Below are 25,181 nucleotides of genomic sequence, written 5' to 3'. Positions count from 1 at the left end.
TTTCAGATATTCGAATCACTTGTAAGTTTAATCATCTAAAATATAGTAAGCTACAGTACAGTACGACTGCAATGCTGAAAAAACATTACAGCGAACATTAAAACACAATTTACACGACCATGACGGACACTCAATACATTGCAACATTTTGACAGTAATCAAAAGGACAACATGAACCAGGTTCATGTTGTTAAAATAAGGGGAGATGCTTGTTGAATAATAAGCATTGAAACTTCATTTTGCATGTAAGGGTATGAATTTAGCAGCTCAGTTTACTTACTCACTTTGCATTAGGAGTTGGAACTAAAATACAGTAATTAAACCAGTCCTTTCCCTGCTTTAACAATTCAAAATGAGTGCCGTAAAAAAAAACACCTACTCAAATTTTTACCAGTCTATTTATATACTACGGTGGTCCTGGATTATAAACAAGTCTGGAAAGCTACTTCTTAATGTCACAAAAAGTTTTAGTGAGTAATTCTTTCTGGCTGAATCACAGCTGTTTGCGCTGGAACTGAGCCACCCATCTGTATCAAAACAACTACCACTAACTTTATTGTATGACATCAATAATCTTGTGTACAGCCACTGCAGAATAAATGCTTCACCGGCATTTAGCGGCACTAGTTTAAAATCAAAATTTGAATGAAATTGGATGTTTGTGTACCTAACAGCCATTTATTATGTTGATAGAAGCATTGAGAACCTCCACTGTAACTTGTGAATTTAAATATTTTACTGATAGTCACACCGGCGTACCTTGGGAGTACACAAATGGTGTTAAAATCACATCTGAATTGCTGTTAAGATTAAACTATTATTGTCTTTCCACTGAGTTTAAACTGAATTAAGGCTGACAGAAAGCCAGATAGTCGTTTCTAGAAATAAAAGGCTGATAAATGAAGCCACATTCAGGATTTAAATCACCAATCTGTTCAAGGACAAACTCACCCACACAGAGCTACACAAGAGTCATTTATTACTCCATTAGAAGAAATACAAAGATGGCAGAGAAACTGTGATCACATTAGTCCTCTGAAAAATGTAGAAATAATGAATGCTGCTCACACCAGGAGAATCCCCACATCAAGGTAAATGGTGACTGTCGAGATAAGGGGAAACGTCAGTTAACTTGATACATCCGGCAAGTTTTAACTCCTAGATTCACATATTAAGGCTCAATTTGCTACACCAGGGCTATTTGAGACATGATACACCAAAAGAGTATTCCTCAAAGCAGGATTAACAAGTTCAGCACTTCAGAACGACTTTGTGCTCAATGTCAATGTTATTTTCTCATTTAGAATTTGAGTACGTAGATGCTCTGCAGTTACATCACGATTCTCCTAGCAACCACAGCTGATGTCGTCAACTGGAAATCTGGCTGAGCACTAATAATAGCTTCAGGATATTAACATTTATTATTTTGCTGAGTATGAAGCTACAGTCATAAGATGTTAACTTAGTTTAGCATAAGACTGGAAACGGAGAAACAGCTTGCCTGGCTCTGTCTAAAGGTAAGAAAATAAGCCTACCAGCATCCAATGCTAACTAATTAACATGTTGTCGCATTTCATGGGTTATGGTGCCAAACAATTTCTTGGTCTAGCTCTCAACCCCCCCCCCCCCTTTTCCAAGATCCAGGCTAGCCGTTTCCAATCTTTATGCTAAGCTAAGCCTGTCTCCAGGCTGCAGCTTCATATTTGGTATCAATCTTCTCACCTAAGAAAGACAGAATAAGTGTAAAGAAACTTTCCTAATTGCTTCCGCTACATAAGAACTGAAGATATCCAATATGGCTGCCAAAGGATGCTTTTTGTTGCCTGAAATCCAAACTTGCCATATGTTTTTCAGCCTGGTGTTATTTTCTAAACCTAAAACCAGTTCTGAGTTGCCACTTTGAGAGACTGTGTGACTTGTTGACCCCGTTTCCCGGAAGCCTCCTTTGTCTCTAGTATTGCTGCTTCTTCTCCGTCCATCTCTGGTAAATTCATATGAAATCTGATTTAGTTAGCAGAGGCTGAGAGAAAAGAAGCAAAGCAGAGCTTGCTAGTTGAATTCACCCTGAGCTCCACACACCACAGACAACTACTAGCCAGCCAGTAAAAGCTCTGGGTGACACGACCCAGAGGTCAGACAAGGCCTGATGTCAAGCCTGACGACTAAGAAAAACCCAATTTTATAAATACTTTAATATTTCCTTTCATTTCACTAATAAAGCAATCCACATTTGATATAAGACACATTCAAGTACTTCCATTTAATTTGAGGGACCGATATTTAATTCAAAGAACAATGAGAGCCACAGTTAAACTGAGCTCTAGGAGTGGTGCCTCTTGTTTGAGATGTGTGAGTGTGTGTATGTGAGACCCAGCAGTGCTGAGTGTCAATGTGTCTGGAAAGTCCAGTCCTTGATGGGTTCCGGTCCAGCCTACATTTGACTCAGGAAATGAGCGCGACCGTTGTCCTCGAGGCGGCGGGTGAGGATCTCACAGCCGGTCTCTGTCACCAGCAGGGTGTGTTCGAACTGAGCCGAGCGTTTCCCGTCTCTGGTCACCGCCGTCCAGCCGTCAGGCCACGTCTCGTCTTGCCAGCCACCTGAGACATTACGCACACACACACGGCTTTGGTTTACAATCTATCAATTAAACAGTGTTAAACAAATACTTCAAGTCTGGCACTGACTAACCAGATACCAGTAAGGTATAAAGTGGTTTGTAAGACCGTAATGATCTGTTTTAAAGCATGACTGAGTCTGCTGTACGAGAGATCATTTAACCTCCCATGAGCCAGTTTTATAAACAGTTTGAATTCCTTAAGTCAAGGCTTGAGTGCAAAGATGACTAAGGTTTCAGCTCTGACTCAACAGCTAAAGCATTTAGTCGATTTATCAACGAACAGAAAAATAACTGGCAGATCTTTTATAATAATTGATTGTCTTTTTTTTTCCAAGCAAAATGTCAAACATTCCCTTATTTTCAGCTTCTAAATTGTGAGGACTTGCTGCTTTTCTTTGTCTTAAAGTGACAGTAACCTGAATACCTTTAGGTTTTGGAGTGTTGGTCAGAAAAAAAAAACAGAAAAAAAGACTGAATTGATGAAAATAACAGTGAACCTGAGGTGCTTCAGCTATTTTACAAACATGCTTTAACTGCTGTTTCTTACTATGATATTGTAATTTACCATCTATTTTTGTCTTTTAATTTCATCTTTGTATGTTTTATTTTCAGTGTGATAATTGTTTTATTTAAATACAGCAATTAAGTTATATGTATATTAATTATTTCACTCTTTTGTTATTTATATTCATTATTCATACAGACTGATAACACTCACCTTCACATATCATGGGCTCAATGGTGAACACATGGCCAGGCTTCATTACTCCAACTGCTTTGTTTTCTGGGAGATGAATGAAAACATAAATCACCCTGTTACACATTACACATTATAAATGGAGCTGTATCTTTCCGAGCAGGTAGGTAGCTACTCACTGGCATAATGTGGCACGTTGGGAGCGGTGTGGAAAAGTCTGTGGATGCCGTGGCCACAGTAGCTCCGCACCACAGAGAAGCCGTTAGCCTGGGCGTGCTTCTGGATGATGTTACCTAGTTCTCTGTAGCGAACGCCAGGCTTTACTGTAAAAAGAAGAAAGCGTGACGGTTATAGCGTTGTAAAAATGAAATGTAGTTTACAGCCTGAGAGATACTGGGAATTTTGATAAGGCTCTCTTAAAAGTTAAGACTGAAAGTTCTGCAATAAGCTAATATCAGCCTGCACAATTAATCGGTCTGGCTCTGTATGAAACACTACCATAGTGAAGGTCTGGTTAGTACAGTAGTGAAGCATTCTGTGTGCGTACAACATCAGGAAAATGAATGAAAATAAAGGTTGAGCTCCTACCAGAGTCGATGGCTTGCATAAGGCATTCATAGGTGGTCTGAATCAGCTTCTTCGCTCCTTCATCCACCTCTCCGACATAGAAGGTTTCATTAAGGTCACCATGGAAACTGTTGTGGTAGACGGTGATGTCCACTGCGTGAGCGAGAAAGGGGAATATGTCAGCGCTATTGTGTTACGTGACAAAATGGATTCTATTATGTTTCAAACACAAAGAGACTTCTGTTATGAATAAACATTTATTGATGTATCCAGCGGGTGAACATCAGTTTTAATAAAAACGCACCCGTTTGCAAGGCCAAACAGAACGTCCTTTTAAAAAAATTGCTGATGAGATTGGAATTGCCAGTGGGCAAACTGGGACTTTTCCCCCACTTAAGGAGAAATATAGAGAGTGGAGAATTTGACTAGCAATGCCCCACTGGTAAAGGTTAATGAAACAATTTGTCTTGTCGGGCCACACAGCGAGAGATGAGTTGCTGGCAAGTACTCCATCAGACGCTCTGAGGGGAGTGGTGGATAGAAGACATCTACTTAGCAGAAATATTAATAAAGAAGCTAAAATTGGCCAAACTCCTGCTGACACCATTTCAGGATGCTAGTACAACCATTTGTCATGGAGGAGAAAACTTTTCCCCCTCTCTCTGCAATAAAATATTTGCCTACATCAAAACTTAACTATATCTTAAGACTTGGTTTGGCTTTAAATTAAGACAAAACGGAGACAAATTTGTTAAGTCTTAAAGAAACGCAACTCGTTTTAAGAAAAGGTCAAAGTTGGGTTTGTTTAAATGAATTCTGTTAATCAAAAACATACAAATGTACAAAGATAAGATTAAGATAAGATGAAAAATGAGGAAAAACAGCTGTTAGAACGTAGGTTATGGTGCCCTGAATCATATGAACCTACCGTTGAGTATATCTCCGTCCTGTAGTAGTCTTCTGTCCGGGATGCCATGGCAGATGACCTCATTGACAGACGTGCAGCAGGATTTGGGGAAGTTGTAGTAGTTTAGAGGGGAGGGGTAGCAGTTCCTTTCTATACAAGCCTGAACAGACAAAGCGTGGAAATAAATGGATAACGGAGAAAGCAACAAGTGAGGAAGACAGAGTGGGTGACATGTAATGAAGATGAGTGACCCCTTTTTCCCCCTCATGTGGCTGCTCAACAGGCTCTGTTTGTCATGCTGACTCTCAGCTGAAGACTAAGGGGGACAGAGCTTTTGAAATAAGAGCCCTGAGGCTCGGGAACATCCTGCCTGAGGAAATAAGGCAGGCTGAGTCTGGCTTCTTTAAAAATCTAAGCTCAAAACTTACTTTTATCACACCGCCTTCTCTGATTTCACCTGATTCTAGTTTTTATTCTGTTCTCTGGTTTTCACTACTTTTAATTATTGTCAAGCTGGCTTTTTTATGTTGCCCATACTTTTATTCTATTATAGTTGTGTTTCTATGTGAAGCACTTTGTAACCTTGTTTTCATAAGTGCTAGATAAATAAAGATAATAATAATTATTGTTATTAAGGTGTGTATCTGTACATCGTCTGCCTTAATGTCAGGATATGGTAAGAATTTAACTTAAGTTAGACTGATGCTCCACTGCAGGGGGCTCTGTTTACATCTATCAACTAGTTGTTTATTAGCAGTGGCTGCTGAAATAGATTTTTTAAACAATTATTTGAGGAGAAGACAAAATTATCCAAATATAACTATTTTCACAACATTTTATTCTCTATTTGAATTGAATTGAAGCTGCATATTTGTATTATTAGAAAACAGAAAAGATACAACATCCCAGATTTAAAACCTGTGTGTGTGTGTGTGTGTGTGTGTGTGTACCAGATGCACGGCGTGGTCGATTTCTTCTGTTGTAACGCCCGGTTTCACCATCTTGGCTGCGATGTCTAGGACTTCTCGTGCCAGCTGAAAGTGACATATTTGTTAAAACCTTAAATGCAATCGATGGAAAACTAAAACGCCAACCATGGCAACACAGTAACAAAGACGGTCACAACATCTAACACAAAAGACGATCTGAATTTCCTTCGTCACCTTGCACACCACTCTCATGGCTTCGATGTCTTCGGGACAAAGGATCTTGATCTGTGACGTCCCCTTCAGAAACTGCTCGGACTCAGACATTCCTGTGGGAAGAAGACGATGACAGACGACTGGAATTATTCACATGTCAATACTCACTGAAGCTGAGGAGAGGACTCAAACGGGACTCTGTAAAAACAGCTGCTGTCAGTCTATCAATTTTCAGACGCGACATTAACTGTGGACCGTCACAGCTGGATTTACATTCTCCTAATCGATTCCTTTTTCCCATCAGAAGCAGCTGTTCAACAAGTTCTCTGGCTGTGAGAGGGAATAAAGTAATAATAAAATAATAAAGTATCATGTTGACTTTTACCTGTTGAGGTGTCTGACTCCTGGAAGCTTTGACAGGTCAAGCAGACATTTTAAAATAAGCTTTATATCATGAGCACAAGTCATGTGAAGAGCTCCAACTTTACACTAATGAATCAATAGACCCACCCTCTACAGAACAAAGGCATATCTATCCATCCACTAGCCAAGTCTATATATAGTCTGAGCAGAAGCCATGTCTACAGTCTAAGTAACTAAATGTAAATGATCATACGCAGCCACTGGTTTTGTTATATTTACTACTTGTATAGTTAAATCTTCATTGTGTGAAATTTTACACTACTCGAGCTGTTCACACATCTCATGAGAGTTGGCTTTTGAGCTACGGCGTATCTGGTGCAATATATGCATTTTGCATCGTCCCTGTCAAATAAACAGAACAAAAATACACTGGAACAGACTAAACCAAAACCTGATTTCATGAACATTAAATATATATATATGTAACCTCAATTATTGATTTCTGAGATTTGAAAGAAAGACTTGTTCTTTTGAATCAAATCAAAAGAAGTCAAATCAAAGTCAGATCGGAATAAACCTAACCTACGCAGACAACTGTGAACTTCTCGAACAGATGAGAGCGAGTGGAGGATTGCTTTCATGCTGCATTGAGGAACTCCTTGCTTTGGGTTTGTTGGAGGCATGCGATGTCAGCATAGTGTTACAGTAGAAATCCCTCATTAAAACTCATGTTTGGGCCTTTTCCTAATGGTTTACTCATTTCATATATTATTTTCATATTTCATACTTTACACTTTAAACACTCTTTTTATTAATATCATTCATTATTTATATTATTATGAATTATTGGCATTGTTTTGTTATTTCATGTTTTATTTATATTACTATTCCTTGCTTACATTATATATACACACAGCACACAATTTGGTATACATTCCAAATTCCTAAGAAACCTAAAAGCATCTGTCAGCACTATGGAAAACTGGCAGCTCCTGCAGAGACTACGCTACAGCATCAGCACCTGAGCAGAAGCACATTATCATAACACCAACACTGACGACTCAGAGGAACAGAGCAGGACTGTTACTGTTGTTACATAAATAAAACTACTTGTAATTCAACTATAGATTCAACAAGATAAGATTATAACTAAACTGAAAAGTGCATAAGGCAGTATTTAAATGTGTGCTGGTCAAAGCACTGGAGTCATCAACAATTCGTTGATCTATAATTTATTAACTCAACATGATGATTGCTGGATGAACACGAACAGTTGCCTGGCAACACGGACTTTAGACAGGTTTGTGCACAAGTCAAATACAGCCCTCCTTCTGACCCAAAGAGTCGACAGTGTGAGTGCAACAATCAATTACACTTACTTACGCTCTGACACAGCTGCTCAAAAAAGAAACGAGGTATGAGAAAAAAATCAAACAGTGAGCACAACATAATGTCTTCATAACGTTATGGTTCACTTCATTTCATGTGTAATAACGGTAATAATCAACATTTGATATGTATCTATTAAAAACAACGCTGGATTTGACAGCAGTGCTGTTGAGAAAAATCAGCTTGTAACAATAGCGCTTTGGTCACTGAGACGGCATCACATGAGAATGAAAGGAGACTGTAACCATGACTACCTGAGTATGGATCTATGCAGTCAGATGACAAGGATGTAGAGGTTGCCATGGTTGCACTATGAATGGCTTGCCCAGAGAAATAGATGTAAATAGACCAGGTTACAATTACGGGTGTCTTATAATTGACATGAGAAGAGGTATAAAAACCACACAGTATGTCAGCAGACCTGCCAGCATAGTGACATGTTGTTGGGCTGCTCAACACTGTAAAACATCTGCTGACAGAAATGTCATCAGGATCGAGGTACCTATGGAAGATTAATTTACTCTTACGTGCTGGAATATCAGAAGAGAAAATGAAGAACTGCATGACATGATATTGTACGTGTATATGAAGAAGAAATAAAGAGATTTAAGATGACCAGTTATCACGTATCAGACAGCTGGAGTTCAAATCAAATTGTTCATTGTAATGATGAATACATTTACATGCAGTGAGGGAAAACTAGTACTGCCAATCCAAATGAGAATAGACATCTCAGCCTGCAGCTCTGTGCAGCTTTCAGCCACATACACAGACTTATCAGTTTATCTCTAAGCCACATGCATGGATGACCACATTGTCCGGACTAAAGTAACACACTGAGACAGGCCTTCAACAGGATGAAGCGCTGAATGACCACTTGTGCGTTATCAAATCTCTGCCATCACAGCCTACTGGTATGTTGTCAATCTACGGATCTCAGAGGTTCCAGAACAAAAATTTAACGATTTGTAACCTGGAGCTTCCCATAACCTAAACGTTTCAGAAACCAGAAGGTCTTGTTTCTGCCTTGTTTTACAAACCAGAACACTCTGGATATGATGTCACTGAAAATGCGACACTGCTTTGGAAACCAGGCCAAATATTGTCATACTATACTCTGCTTGGTAGGCGAGTGCAGTTTTGGGACAGACAACAACAAAGGAAAAGTGGTGCTGATATTGATTTTCTTTCACGTTTATACATAATGACTTTTAAACTTCAGTATCATTAAATGAATGGAAGGGAGCCATACGCCATAGAGGTCAATAGAGAGAGGCAAAGACGGTGAATGAGGCTGGCAAAAACCCAGCTTACACTCGCTGACCGGGCCTCCAGTGGCGGGTGCGTCCCTTGGGAGAGGTCAACTGCCCTGCCAGACGTTCCGGCGGTGGGGAAATCAGGGGGAAATAAACTGTGCGATGCAATCATTTCTGAGTTATTGTTTTCTTATAGCGATAAATTGTGATGTAGCGTTTGGGTAGACTGCCCTGCTACTTAGTGGAAATAGATTATTCATAAATGGAAATGTTACCTGTGCAACCTGAACATTACCTACTATATCTATACAAAGAAACAGGTCTTTTTTTTTACCATTTAATATTCATCTCAGCACTCTGCGCACTCTTCACTTCTTTGCACTATTTGTATCCTGTCAACAGGTTTACAGTTTCACCTGTATATAGTCATTCCTTGTGTGTATTTCTGAAGATTGTTGTGTTGTTATTCTATGTAAGTCCATTGAGAGCCACTAAAACGGAGTCAAATTCCTTATATGTGTAAACATACTTGGCCAATAAAGATGATTCTGATTAGTAGGAAATGTAATTTGTCAGATATTCTGAATCAGAATATCACCAGTAAATGAACAATTCCTCACCTGGCTTATCTAAACCCAAGTAAACCCAAGTACTGCTTTATCAATTTGCGTGTTGGAAATGAGTTGTTGCATTTCTTTCCCCTAAGAGGACCTAAAACTTATAAAAGAAAAGCAGAACATGTGACACCGTCTAAACCTTGAACTGTGGCTCGTTAAGTTCCTGTGTGAAAAAGGCCTAATTGTATACTTTCCACTCGGCCGATAGGAAAAACATTTCATTGGTTCTCATTTATGATTAGCCTTCACCACTTTGGAGCTGAGCGGTGGAGAAATGTGCTCACTGTGTGGAAATTGTTTTTAATGCTTATCAATCATTACCAAGCAGCACAATTCTTACTTAATAACAAGACCGGCAGTTTAGTGCCCCACATAGCCCCTGATCAGTACATCCCACAATATGAATAAACTGGAAAAAATAATTGTTATAATTAGAGTCTCAACAGAGCTGGTGATAAAACTGTAGTTTGATCTGTGGTTGGCGCTAGAAAAAAAAGACCATGGGAGCATTAAAATCAGATGAACTGATCGTCATGAGAGCATCAATCTGCTCAGTAAATTCTATGATTATGAGTGCAGTAGGTTTTGATAATAAATTGACTTTTTTATCCACATCTTTCTTGACAATCTGGCCAACAGGAGCAAAGTGTTGAACAGACAAACAGAACATCACAGTCCAGTCGTACGCACTGCAGTGACAAATCAAATGACAGCTTTGCCGGTGGAATCCAACAGTACTGGGAGACAATAAATACCTCTAACACTTATCAGCTCTTATTTTTTTCTTGTGTTTTGAATTTTTAAACAAGTGTCTGTAGTGATCCTGGGGCTGTTGTGGCTGTGTCTCCATAAACACAGCCTTCAAACAGTTAAATGCATGATGTTGTTGCTATATACAATTCTGAGAGCACAAAGCTACAACAGCGTAGCATGCCAAAAAAATGTGAGTTCTAAAAAAGGACAGCTTTCCGAATGATTTCCAAATGGACGATGAAGCATTATGATCAACTAAAAACGTATTTCCTTGTGAAAGAAGCTCGGTTACCTCTGGGATGATCAGCATAGTCGGGTCTTTGGATGTCACCGGACACGGGCCTCATGGGAGTCTACATCAGGGGCCAAGAAGAGAGATCATCACGTAAAGCAATCAAGAATATGAACGGACATTTCTTATTGTGTGCTGTCCTGCCTTCTTTTTGGGAGGCACATCAGTGTTACAATATTGTTTTGACATATTCAAAACAAATATGTAGCAACAGGTAGCAGTATATACCCATGTTTTTCTCCAAAGTTTGAAATGTATGTAGAGGCGTCTAGCATTTATCCTGACTGCTTGAATGGGTTGATGTACTGTAACCCTTTAGTACCAAAGTGTGACCTGTCTAAGAAAACTCATCTGTACCAAAAAGATTTCTTTCCAATTGCTACCATACTTTCAGCTGTTAGTGGTAAATGATACACCAAATGTTAAGCAAAATGTGCAAATCAGAGCAGTACAACCAATTGGAAACAAAGAGTGACATCATTTATGCATGTCTGCACTTGATTACTCATTTTAAAAATGTAATAATATGTGAAATTTAAAAGTTTCTTAACAACAAAGAACTTACCAGTGGGTAGTAAGGGCGTAGTTTTCCTGTATAGCGGTAGCCTGGCCATGGGTCTGTGTTGATGTCGTTCTCCACACAGTTCTTGGACTCATTCTGGTTCTTGTCTTCCTCTAATGAAACAGAACACAAGGTGTCAAGCATCTGGCACCACTGTGCCAGTTCACAGTCAGAGAGTATCATCTATTCTTCACTTGCATAAAACAGGCTCCGACATACCACGTTGTAGATCCAGTTGCTGGTTTCTAAAACCTAAACTGGTCCATCTATACTATTACCCTAGGTAACGAGCAACTTATTAATATACTGTGGATGAATCCACCACAGAACTTGCCATCTATCTATCTCAGTACACAACTAACAGTGATCGGTGATACCTACTTGCTTTTTTGTGCAGCAACTTGTGAGATGCCCAGCTCCCCTTGAAACATTCCTGGAAATGAAAACACAGAAAAACTCTAAATGAGGAGGTTCAGTGAGAGACACACACTCCTAATTATTACTGATGCCGTGCAAATTGTGGTCCAAAGTACACCTGATTAATGTGTAACAATGTCATTCATGGTCACTGACATTGTTCTGATACAGAAGCCATTCAAACTTAACTAAAAAACTAAGTATAGGAAGTACCCTGGAGGAAGACACGTTTCAAAAAATGTTTCTGGAAGTATGTTCACCGCAATCGCACTGCAGTTGCTTTTTATTTTTATTGGTATATTTGACTTTATTAACAGCAGAAAGAAAGACTGGAAATATATAGAGCAGGGTCCGGTAGCAAAGCCAAAACTGCAGTCTCAGCAAAGGCCTCTAGGGTCAAATACCATGGCATTACAAGAGCACTTCATCTGCCATCCAACCTATCTATTTATAAAACTTTTGACTCAAAAGGACATTACAGCAGATCCACTCAAAACAGAGCTCTTCTGCAGAGAGAGCACCACATCATACTAGTTAATAGGGTAATTTAAGGTGGGCTTTATTGAGAAAGACTTAAGTGTCTGCTGCAAGACAGATAATCCACAAGGCAGCATCCACAGACTTGACCAACACAGTATCAGCTATCAGATGTATCTCACCCTACTTGTTGCAAGCCACCTGCATATTTAAGTCAAGACAACTGTAGTGACAACAGGTCTGTCAGTACTACTGGTTGTAATATTGTTCAATTGATCGTGTCATATTCAGCCAAGTATGACGACTTGTCGACACACGATTCATCTTTAAACTTAGAGATTTGTGAATGGGGTCTGGTCACAGAGGGAAGCGAGTGATATCACGCAGCATTAACTTCGCAGCACTACATAACTCAAAAAAACGTTATGTGCAGCCTGTTGTATTACGGGGATACATTGAAAACTAGACGATATGCATTATTTCATACACGGTTTTTTTACTCTTTAAGCTTTTCATTTTGGATAAGAACGTTATATTAATGACTTTATAGCTAACCAGCCAACCGTTAGCTAGCTAAATGTTTTCCCTCGGCCTACTGTTACACAGTAAGCATCAGTTACAATCGATGACTGCATTATTTATCCTCAGGCACCTGTATAACACTAAACAACCTGAGGGCATTCGCCAACTTTAAACAAACACGTTATTAGCGGTTTACCAAGCACATACACATGTCTGCCTAGCTTGACAGTTAGCAGCCTCGTGAGAAGACACAGGGGCCTTGCTGCGTGGCTACAAGCGATATTTAAACTGGGCGAGTCGAGAAAAACAACAGTACCTGTGAACAGAAATAGGAGCCTTGAATACCAAGCTTAATACATGTGGGACACTGAAGTTTGGCGTCCTTGCTGCAGCCGTCTGTCTCACACTCCCTTCTAGTCTCGGTGCTCGCCATGCCTCCGTCTGCAGGAGGGGTGGAGTCGGCGGAGGATCAGCCAGCCAGCGGCGGCACACAGCGCATGTGCGCAGCGGGGTCGTCACGTTGCACAGCTCAGTCCAATCAACAGAAAACTGTCCTAACACAGATTTGTAAGATGGCGACCGCCGAACCGGTGAGCACTTTCTCTTAAAAAAAAATCCAAAAAATATATTAAAACATTTCGGGGGGGGCATCTTGTTTTAATTACAGGGCGAGGTCACACTTTAAAGTTTTATTGACACGTTTCAGCATTAGTCCTCAAATGAAAATTGACTGTTGTTACATTCACACGGGTTGTTTTGACTTGTTTAAAGTTTGTCTTCTGTGAAGCGACCGAAGCGTGAAAAGAGGAAAGCCTGTGAGTGGAGATCTCCTAAGTTTAAAGCTGACGTTATGGCTAACCGACGTGCCGTTACTACACCAAGTCCCACTCCGAAATTAGCCAAGTTTTCCGTAGCTTGGGTTATCCGTAAAAGTACATACTTGATTAACGATAATTTAATACACGTCTACTTATTAGAGACTTTTAGTAAATTCGGCGTGTAGAATACTCCACCAAAGACAAACATTGTTTTAGTAGCTAACGTTTCAGCTGTCAAAATGAGTTGACGCTGCTCTCTGCCGACCTCTAAGTTACGATGCAACGTTAACTATTTTAGTAACTAAGGTTAACGTCATTTAGCTAACTAGCGTTAGTTGACGGTTAGACAATTCTAAAAGTTTATATTTTCCCCAAGAAGTACTATTTAGTGTATGAAATTGCTCCAAATTTCGAGGTTTTGAGGTCATGTTATAGCTGGTATGTAACTTTGTCCTAACTAAGGCAGCATTAAATGAGCAAATATGTGAAGGAAATGTTGCGCAGTGTTCTTTCCGTTCACCAGCAAACATTTTGGGAATAAATGCGGCCCAGTCTAACAATGAAGTTAACCAGGGTTAATGTATTAATAATTACAGCACCAGTGACTAATGTTAGCTGCGGAGTAACTTAAGTAACATCACAGTGAAATGTGTACCAGATGTTCATATCGGGTTTCGTTAGTGAACAAGTCTGTCACTGAAGTAATTTTAATGGTCATTCAATTATATTTAAGATATTTCTAATTTCATTTAAGTTTCCAAAAAGGCACCATAGTTTTGTACTGTCTAATTTTTTAACTGTATTTAATTGTACCACCAACTAGCTGTTAGGCTAGTGGCCACTGCTTTAAGGTATACTAATGTAATTTAACCTAATCAACAGCTGGACATACAGAGACTAGATGTCGCGTAACCTTTACCGGCAGGCCCGTATCAACACAGTGTAGTGCCCTAGGGTGACCACACTTGAAGTGCGCCCCTCCTCCCACTTTACACGTGAAAAGGTGAAATTTACTATTGGTATATAAAGACCATAGATTTACATGAACCTATCGCTAAAGTACTCAACACACATACTACAGAAAAATGTAAGACATAACCAAAAAAGCTGACACCATAGATAGACCTGGGCCTACAAAAACCATACTAGCCCAAACCATGACGCAACACATCATGCTAAATATCATTATTTCAATCATAAATGGCCTGTATGAGGACTACATGCAAAACCATTACAGAGTATGTCTAAAATTGTTATTACACACATATATACAAAATAAGACAAGTCCAATATCAACTGTTTGCAAGCAACCATTTCAACAGCTGAATGATCACAGAGCGCCAGATGAGGTGATGTGAAGGTATAAGGAACAGCACATTGAGACAATATATTGCAATGTGTAGGCTATTAGAAATTATGGTTGTTCTTAATGGAATGAAAACAGAATAATGATTTGATTTTTGTTTTAAAATCCATAAACAGCAGCTCAGAAACAGCAGATACAACATTTACAAAGGACTTGATTTTCCTTCTTGCCTTTGTGAAACAGAAAATAAGACTTCCACACAGGAGGCTGGACTAGTAAAATGGTCTTTGAACACATTTTCTATCAGTAATAAAATGTACTACTGTTATCACTGAAATAAACAGCGTCCCTCTCTCACTCTCCACGCCTCTGTGGTGCCGACAGACACACAGCAGCGGCTACTTTTCAACTGTTTTCTTATTATTCACATTCTTGTTAATAAGAATAATGATAAATAAAAGCTAAATCAAGTACTTTATAAATGTTGTATCTGCCATTTCTGACCATGAAAAGTATTTATGTTTTTCTTTTTTTTTTCACATTGGTGCCCCCCCACCCCACTTTCCCTCCCTCCCCTCCCCTCAGCATGCGATACATGGATATTCCAGCCCAGGTTACAGAGCAATTTCTCCAGTTAAACCATCATTTGCATTGGTAATAGTAAACATACACATCATATATGTATCATATCTCCCCACTGCCCAACTGTCTTTTTTAGGAAACCAACCCAAGTCCACCCCAGCCTGAGGAAGATGGAGCTGAGCAGACCGGACAGGAGATTGTGAGCCCAGAGGCCTACATCAAACACCCCCTCCAGAACAAGTGAGGGCCCGCTCTTCTCCTTACGGTGGCAATTTAAAATATATTTGAGGCAGCCAGTGTCTATCTGATAAAGGCAAACTTTAGAACACACATATTTGATCTGACATTTGAATTATTTAGAACGGTGTAGCGGGTACAGTGTCAGAAGGTCACTCCCTGAAGCAGCACAGTGACACTCACTTGGCATCAATGAGTCACTTGAATCACAGCGCTGCAGAAATCACTGCACTGTATACTAGTTTTGTGAGCAAGGGGAAAAACGTGAAATTGAAGGTTTACTGTGCGTTAACACCCGCTGTATCAAGAACCTTTTTTTTCTTACATCAAGAGATATTTCTAGGACAGACACAGACAACCAAGCAGATTAACAAACTATTTATTGAAAGAGGAATAACAGAAGAGAAGAACCTAAACTAACAGTGGTGTGTGTGATCAGAAAGATCAGCAGTGTAGGTGACTGCATGAGTGGGGAAGTGTGTCGGTGTTGGTGCAGCAACACAAGCCAAACGCCAACCAAAAACCAAAGGGTCTCTCAGGGAGGAGAGCACGCAGCAACTGAGCTCCAAGAGGGTTTTTGAAGTAGCACTGGCACACAGAGCCCCAGGTGTTGCTGATGACACTCTGCCACGCCCCCCTCCAGTACCTGCAACAGCCACACAAACTTAGTAACAGACAGACACAATTGAGAGGGTTATCACAGATGGCTGATGTTTTACGCCGTTATTACTATCATCTCTGATTTATGTCATTGTAAATTGATTATGTTTTGGTTCTGGACTGTTGATCAGACAAAACATGACACTTGAAGACGTCACCTTGTGCTCTCAGAAGTACTTTAAACTATTTTTTGGACTTTTCGTAGACTTGAGGGATAGGTTCACAATTTTTCAAGTCTGTCTTAAAACAACTTTCAGGTGCTCATATGAACAGTGAAAGAGGTTTTCCTCACTCAAGCTGTTAACAAGGTTAATGACAATTCATATTCCACTAATATTCCTGTTTACATGAAGAGGGTTTTCAGGGTTTCACTCTGCTCCAGTGGGAACAGGAACCACAAGATCTCTGCAGGCAGTGAAGTAAACTAGTAAGGTGAAAAACATTATTGAGCTGCTGCTTGATATTTATAAGTGGTTTTGATATGACTGAGATTGTAAATGTAGAGTTACAGGCTCATCCAGTCCCTAGGTTGTCCCATGATGTTTACTACACTGCTGAGTGTGACGAGTCGTCACCATCAGTCAGGATAATAAGCAAACCCCTCCACCCACATCGTGGAGAAGGCGGGCTCCGTTTTTGCAGCCCGCCCTGAGCAGCTCTCAGCTCTCCTCTCATTCCTCTCCTCTGTCTGCCCTCCTGCTCCAGCATATGTCATTTTGCCTGCACAGGGGTAAATAGGCAAGAGGGCCATGTGTCGCAAACTGTGGTTTAAATCCTCAGTTGAGAAGCATATTCCAAATGTGCTGTATACATGTCCAAAGAACGCTCCTACAACCCAAATAATATTGTCATATCCCCCGTCTTAATCGGAAAATGCTACACTCAGAATGAAGTCTTATTTGGAATATCCAAACGGAATATGCTGTTTACATGACCTGTATCAAATTCGGAATATTGTCATAGTTGGAATAATAGTGGAACATTAGTGTGCATGAAAACATAGTTGCTGACTCCTGTTCAAATGTGCTTTCAGTGATAGGGCCCAAAAATGCATTAAAAGTTGATGTGAAGCTTATATGAGGCTTCAGCAGTCTGAGTTAGTCATATCAAGTGGATATCTGACACATTTACAGTCGTTTTAGCGTCAAATTCCCTCTTTGTGTTTCCTCGGACAGTGTTTCACTGTCAAGCTGTGTTGGAAGTACAGTGACAAAAAGAGGGACTTTGGCACTAAAAAGACTGTAACGTTGAAAGGTATCTACTTGATTTGATTCATTTGGACGACTGAAGCTTCATATTAGCTTCAGATAAACTCTTAAATACATTTTTGCACAGAGGGAGGACTGTGGATTTTGTCCCCCATCACTTCCGTTGTAAGTGCATTATGAAGGGATCTTCTAATGGTCAATATGAACAGGAGGAATGATTACAGCAAGAAAAAACAATTTCAATGTTATTTTGGGCACCTGACTATTGTTTTAAGAGAGACTTGAAAAATTATGAACTTGTCCTTTTAACAGTTCAACAGATAAATTGATAATGAAAATAATCACTAGGTTCCAACTTTAATATTATTTCCTATTTTTAATTTAAGTCAGAGTTGTGTAAAATCAGGCTTTACTTAGCATTTTTATGTAATGGGCTATGGTCAGTACCTATGTATTGCTTTGGCACACCTGTTGAATTGTCTTGGTTGTCTGACACAAGTTAGGTCAGAATGTAATTCAAATAAATAATAGCTGTTTTCTAAAAGTTTAACGTGGAAGGCAGAACAGAGAAATGTCACGCACCGGCCGTGTTTACACATGACATTCGGATACACCAGTATCTGGTCACCCACTGGCTGTGCTGGGCAGCTCCCAGACGTGAGTATGTGGAGCTATATGAATGTGAAGTGAGGTGAACAGTATGCATCACCGACCTCAAAGTAAAGATTGGTGACTTTTACATCATACTATTGTTTGATCTCTCAGCATCACTCAAGAACAAAGTAACCCTTCCTGCATACAACTGAACGGACTCATACAGAAGTGAAAGCGAGACATGAATTGACCATTCACCGAAAAACAATGAACGCTGTGTTCACCAAGTGAAGCGGAGCAATTCACAAAATTGTCTGTGCACTGCACACGATACAAGCAAAATGTCAAAAAAATAAAATAGATGGAAAGAAAGTAATTCCTCCAAATGAAGACATGTTCTAGATAGATTATGTCTGGTTACTTTATATATTTTCAACTTCACTTGTCCAAAAATGTACAATCCATGTACAATAAATATGATTACATTTTGTTTGTTTCTCTAACTCTGGACTTGTCCTAAAGTAACAAATGCAATGATATACTGTATATAATGTACAACATACTGACATCACATTGTGCCTACAGTTAGTGGGTAGCAGTGTTATCTGTGGTTCGGGCCCTGTGTCTGTGTGTTTTTATGTTCTTCAAGTATTGAAGCGGATTTCGTCTCACAGTACAAACACTTGCAGTCTGCTGGATTGGAGACTTTTTATTTCCCCACAGAAAGACTGATTGTTTGTGATGGTCTGGTGACCTGTCCAGGGCGTTTCACTGCTTCCTGCTCAGCCCAAACTCAGATAGGCTCCAGCTCCTGACGGTGCTGAATACCAATAGACGTTGAATGAATATTTAATATATATTTAAATTCCACAAGGATGTTTATGTTCAAAAGGGTCAAATAGAAAAGGCAAACTCAACAGAAAGCCAGTCAGATAAAAGAAAAGTTGTACCTTAAACCTTTTTAGTTTTTTCATAGCTCAGTTGTGAGATTTGAAATACATTGACTGTCGGGTTTAACGGTAGGTTAAAGTCTAATGGGAAAATATTCTTACAAAATTACTGAAATGCCCTCATTGTTTATCATTAGTTTGTATAAATTAGCATGTCAAACATGATTTTCTGCACAGCTAAGCACAGGTCAAACAACATTAGCCTGCTGACATTAATTATTTTTTTTGACCCACATATTTCTTTGCAGGGTCATGGGGTGGATGAGCCTTTCCCAGCATTCACTGGAAGGCAAAGAAACACCCTACAGAGGTCCATCAAAGGCACTGTACAATACATGCTGCCTCAGATCATCAAACATTCAAATGTTTTATCTGAGAGGTTAAGAAAGAGTACACAAATGTGCCATAAACCGAAGACTATTTAATCGCCATATTTGCTTATCAGACAGTCTGTTGTGCAAATACAGTGCACCTGATGAGAGTTGAGTTTGTATCAGATGATTCATTCATTCATTCATTCATTACCCTGCCCCTTTCTGGAATTTATTTGGACTGTGCTCTCATTTAAAAACACCCGCCCATACCCACTGATAGACTAGCTGCTTTAATGGCTTAATAATCATTTGAACAGTCACTTTCCTTTATTATTCCTAAACCTAAAGAGCTTTAGGCAGTTGCTGAGCCATAAGAGGAACAGTATGACACAGCACCACAGTTAATTGGACCACAAGAGTGACGGTATGATTTACTGAACAGTTTGCTTCAGCAGTATCCAGGTGCATCCATACGTCCCTCGTTTGCTCTGAAAGCTCAATGGTTTTGGGTTACTTTTGTTTACCTCATGTTTAATTAGGGGCTTGTTACATTTATGCAAATTCCTCTTTCTGCTTTCACCCCAACAGATGGTCTCTCTGGTTCTTCAAGAATGACAAGAGCAAAACATGGCAGGCCAACCTGCGACTCATCTCCAAATTTGACACAGTTGAAGATTTCTGGGCGTAAGAAGCAATAAAGCTTTCTCTGTCTTTATGTTTTCCTTTACTTGCATGGAGGGACTGTAGCAGTAAAATCCTTGTGCTGTCTTTTGGAATACTGTTAGATCAACTTGTTTTGTTAATGCTGTGCTCTTTTCATTGTAGTCTCTACAACCATATCCAGTTGTCAAGCAACCTCATGTCAGGCTGCGATTACTCTCTTTTTAAGGTACGTTTGATTTATTTACCATTTATGTACAGAAAGTGAGGAGACCAGTAACAGATTAAAGTAGTTAATCCCAGGGTTTTGTTACTTTTGTATGTCAATATTATCTGTGGTGCTGAGGTCATTTCTTATATTTTACACACCATATTGCTGTATTGTTAATTTGTTTAATACTATGTACAAGAACAGCATTTTCTCGCTTTCTTATATTTACTCATAAAGGAACCATGTAAAAGGCTATAAAACATTATTCCTTAAAAGTGAAAAGTCTCATTTACATTGTTTGACATGAAATCTGACAAAAATATGTAACATAATGTATTTGATAGGGGTGTGACCAAATACAAATACATTATTCAGCAAAGCACAAATAGAGAGTTTTATATGAATATTTGTTTCATACAAATATTTTAAAAATTATTTGTTGGGAGTGTTCCCCAGAGATAAAGTTGAAGTACTGACACAAGCAAAACGCTCTCAAAGACTCTCCATGAACTGTTGTTCCCCTTCTCCTTTCCACAAAGTCAGGTTGTAAAAAAATAGGCAATAAATGAAAAGTGCAAAGTAATAATCGCCTTTGAAGTTCCTCCCTACACGTTACAGGGTGTGCTGTCTCTGTGTTATGGGTGTTTAAATAGATAGGTCTGGCTGCAATGAGGTGATGAGTAAAGTTTTAGCTCAGTAATCATATTAATTTTCTAAAATTAAAAGGGTAATAAAAACAAAAACAGGATTTTTAAGCCTCTTTTTCACCTTTATTCAAACACAAATACAGATACAAATAATTTTGCTGCCTCAACAAATACAGATACAAATACAAATACTGGGATCTCTGCACATCCCTAGTATTTGAGCCTGTTTCTTAAGCAAAAACTCTGTAGCTGCAGCTCCTCCAATGTGTGAGGATTTGCATGTTTTCTCTGTTTTGTGTCATTGTAAACAGAATATCTCTCAGTTTTGGATTGTTGGTTGGAAAGAACAACATGAAGCGATGACCTGAACAAGAACTTTCCACCATTTCCCCACATTTTATAGACAATTAATCGATCAATCGGGAAAATGGTTTGTAGATTAAACAATAATGAAAATAATAGTTAGCTGCAGCCCTAAAGAAATCATGCAAACTAAATGAAAGCCTGAGCCTCACATGGCAGCTGATGTCATTTACACTGTAAACACAGGAAGGAAAAGTCATCCATTCAGTCCTAAAATAGTAGCCAAAATGTTGTTTACAACTGAGGAAAAAGGCATCAAATTAAAATTAGAATATAAGTTTTTTTATCAGCAGTTCATCAATAAAGAAAAACTGCAAGATTTTAAGACAACAGAAGCAAATAAAGCTTTTGCAAACAGAACATTACGGGATTGAATCATTGACGCAAAAGTCGAAACAAAAGATCAGCAACCAAAGACAAACGTCTGCGAGGATTTTTCTCTGTCTACATCTGTCTCTACCAACTCATAGCTCATCAGCAAAGGAGCTCATTTAACCAGGTGTGATGATAGAAAATGAGTAGCGTGGGTGGAAGTTTAGTAAGTTGAATAGCAGGGGGCAGCTAGCAGCCACTAATTACACTGTGTTTGAGATGAGGCAGTAATCAAATGTGACTGAAGCCTTTGATTATCGGACTTTTATTGAAATCATTAGCAGGATCATCTCCGTCAAAGACTAACCACTGGTATTTTTAATTGTAATTAGTGGAATTAGTTCATTAACACCTGTAGAAAGTTAAAGTTTCTCACATTTTACTTTTAAAACCTTAGAAAATGCAGTTTTTTAACAAACACTGCAATACAAATCTGAATTCTGAGGCAGAGTGTAAGCAGAGGGGCAGAGAAAAATATGTTTACCAAATATTTAATAGTCCCTTGATACTTATTGAGTTGTTGGTACCTGTTTAGTATTCCAGCTGTAACTCTTAATCAGATTTCAAGAATTTCTGCCGGGATTATTGAAGAGCTGGAAAAGATTGTTACAGGCAATGTTGAAACCTCTTTTTTTTTTTTAAAAAAAAAAAAGGCTGTTTTGAAGTTTTGGTGCGATGGTTTGTGATGTGTATTGACAATTTGAACTATGGCTGCAGGACGGCATTGAACCCATGTGGGAGGATGAGAGGAACAAGCGTGGCGGGCGCTGGCTGATCACACTCAACAAGCAGCAGAGGAGATCAGACCTGGACCGCTTCTGGCTGGAAACTGTAGGTTTGACTGTGGGCTGCTGTGCTTTGTATCCTACTCAAACAAGTGACACTATTAATCATTTCTTGAGCCTGTTCCCAAAGCAGTATATTTATTACCTGCTGGCAGCCATAATTAGTTCTACCACCACTCTATCATTACATTTTCACAATGTTAAAATGGGTGATTACATCCACTCATACCTTTGACAACTCAACTGAACTGCAGCGTGATCAGTCTTTAATGTTCTTGTCATCCTGTTGCACGACAACATCTAAGACACAAAGGTTTTTCATAAGAAAATCTGCTATGTCATCGACTATATACAGAGCTGATGATGAGGGGTCAAATCACAGTCAAATGACGGGAATTAAAATTATTGGATTGCTTGCAGCTAAGTCGGCAGATCATGCAGAGTTGTGGTGTACTCTCTTGCTGCTCTAAAGGTCACTGACAGTGATACACAGACATTTAGCAAGCTATGACTTGCCAGTGAGCAAACAGCACTTAATGTACTGTCAATACTGTAGCCCTGTGACCTCTCAGGAATGGGGTGAGATTCACTCTGAATTATATGTTTATTTGGAGAGAAAAACATTTTTTTAATTATCGTTGACAGTTTTGAATGAAAAGTCCTTGAGCTCTGATACCAGGTTGTCATGAAGGATGAAGGGTGATGCTCAGCCCTGATCCAGGACCAACAAATTACAGTCCTGCATGGATATTGGCTGGAACTTGGATATTACAGTCACAGATCCGCACATAAAATGTCTCACTGGGAGAATGTTGAAAGTACAAAGTCATCAGATGGAAGGGAATCCTCTTAGCGCCCTACAGGTCAGGAGGCTGTAAAGTAACAAAAACCTGATTTATTCTGACAGAGAAAAGTCTCCAGAGTCTAGAACCACCTATACTTCCTTCCAGCAATAGCAGTGAATAAAACATAATCTCATTTATACTCCTTCAGGCCATCTGTGGCAGCATCGAGCGCTCAAAGGAATCCTGCAGCATCTTTGATTTTTATGGTTTGTACAGTATACGCTGACAGAAAAGAATCCAGAATCTTATCAGAATAGATTATTTTGCAGCAGCCTGATGTTGTTTTTCCAGCCTGTAGTTTGCAAAGAAAATTTCCTACCATCCAGTGAGTTAGTGTTTCCAACGCTATTCCCATAGCAAATTAACATAACATAATTTCATTCTGTCTGGGAGATAACAATGCAAGATCATGTATTGTATCATATAGTCCTTGATCAGGGCTGGTGATACTGAGCTCAAAGACTGATCAACCTAATCCTTGTATTTTGTTTTGTCAGCACAAGTCCTGTGCATGGCTTTTCATTTCTTGTCTCGTGTAATTGGTTTAGTTTGATAGTATGTCATCTACTGTGTGGTAAAATAACATTTTGATCATCTGAATGCTGGAAAGTTCTGATGGGTATGTCAAACATGGGGCTAATGTTCTTCGTCACAAGAAAAAGTAATGATGTCAATGTCAAATGTTACGTAATATTTTACTACCCCTATGATCCCACGCTGAGAGCTGATTAGTCGATGAATCGATTAGTCACTAATATTAAATTAATCATCAACTATTTTGATAATTGATTAATCGTTTGGAGTCAAAATTCTCTGATTCCAGCTTCTCAAATATAAATATTTTCTGGTTTGTTTAGTTTTCTGTGATAGTAAAGTGTATATTTTTGAGTTGTGGACTGTTGGTCAGGACAAAAGAAGACATTTGAGGACGTCATCTTGGGCTTTGGGATCAGTGATGCACATTTTTTCACTATTTTCTGTCATTTTATAGGCCAAACAAATAAACAATGAATCAAGTAAATGATCGACAGATTAAGCAACGATGAAAATAATAGCCCTAATCATGTTGTGACAATAGTCCTTTATTCCTTATTCCCAGATTAAGCAACAATGAAAATAATAGCGCTAATCATGTTGTGACAATAGTTTTTATTCCTCTCCATCACCGCACCAGCTCCTGTGCTTAGTCGGAGAGGCCTTTGACGACTACAGCGACGATGTCTGCGGAGCTGTGGTCAACATTCGCACAAAAGGAGACAAAATAGCCGTCTGGACATCAGACTACGAGAACCGGGAAGCTGTAACACACATAGGGTGAGGCAGTCCTTCAGTGTCAGCTGGAGTGTTTTTGTTCATAATAACATTCTCTTCATCCTCTCACGGTGTCATTTTTCCCCTCAACAGGAGAGTTTACAAGGAGCGCTTGGGCCTTCCCATGAAGATGACCATCGGCTACCAATCTCACGCAGACACAGCTACCAAAAGCGGTTCAACCACCAAGAACAAATTTGTTGTTTGAGAAATGCCCCTATGTGCCTCTTTCATCCTCTTGTCTTATTTGTTGTTGGTGCGTATGTTTACTTTGCTGCAAAGACTCTGCGGAACGCATTCTGGAAGAAAAACCTAATCCAAGACTACATGCCAAATGTTTCCATAACCTGCCCAGGACTTGAACCACAGGGAAAACCCCACAAAAAACACTAACAATGAGAGGTATTAATAGTGGTTGACATTTAGAGTGCTTCATACTCTTCTAAAGAAATTTGTGTTGATTTCTTTTTTTTTATTTTTTAATTGCAAGCAATCCTGAAATGCAAAACAAATGTATATTTCCCATTTTCTACAGCATCATTGGTTTGCTGTAATCCTTAATGACATTAAACCCTTTTAATTTATTATATTAATTTGCCTGCATATTATTAGATTGCTAGGCCTTTGTTTTATGCTTTTTTTTGCCTTGAACTGTTGCACGTAATCAGCCTTTTTAAAGTATTTCATGACTCATATTAATTTGAGTGTTAATATAATTAAAACATTGGTTTTGCAATTA

General features: G+C 39.1%; 2 protein-coding genes across 2 annotated transcripts; one reads left to right on the top strand and one right to left on the bottom strand.

Annotated features, from left to right (window-relative positions):
- Positions 1 to 962: 962 nt before the first annotated feature.
- On the bottom strand, positions 963 to 13,012 carry metap1 (methionyl aminopeptidase 1). The gene is made up of 12 exons (XM_042387950.1): positions 12,896 to 13,012; positions 11,545 to 11,596; positions 11,167 to 11,276; positions 10,602 to 10,662; positions 5,953 to 6,044; positions 5,740 to 5,823; positions 4,811 to 4,949; positions 3,904 to 4,035; positions 3,495 to 3,638; positions 3,337 to 3,402; positions 2,436 to 2,598; positions 963 to 1,102 (listed from the first exon to the last, which is right to left on the bottom strand). Exons 1-12 carry the CDS (start codon positions 13,010 to 13,012, stop codon positions 1,087 to 1,089), a joined length of 1,176 nt encoding a protein of 391 aa, XP_042243884.1. The 3' UTR covers positions 963 to 1,086.
- Positions 13,011 to 25,181, top strand: eif4eb (eukaryotic translation initiation factor 4eb). The gene is made up of 7 exons (XM_042387951.1): positions 13,011 to 13,169; positions 15,422 to 15,525; positions 19,837 to 19,932; positions 20,074 to 20,137; positions 22,219 to 22,332; positions 24,306 to 24,445; positions 24,536 to 25,181. The coding sequence occupies exons 1-7, from the start codon at positions 13,011 to 13,013 to the stop codon at positions 24,648 to 24,650; spliced, it is 792 nt and encodes a 263-aa protein (XP_042243885.1). The 3' UTR covers positions 24,651 to 25,181.

Source organism: Thunnus maccoyii, chromosome 16 (assembly GCF_910596095.1).
Source record: "Thunnus maccoyii chromosome 16, fThuMac1.1, whole genome shotgun sequence".
In the NCBI taxonomy this organism is placed as follows: Eukaryota; Metazoa; Chordata; class Actinopteri; order Scombriformes; family Scombridae; genus Thunnus; species Thunnus maccoyii.
This window is presented reverse-complemented; position numbering and strand designations above follow the sequence as displayed.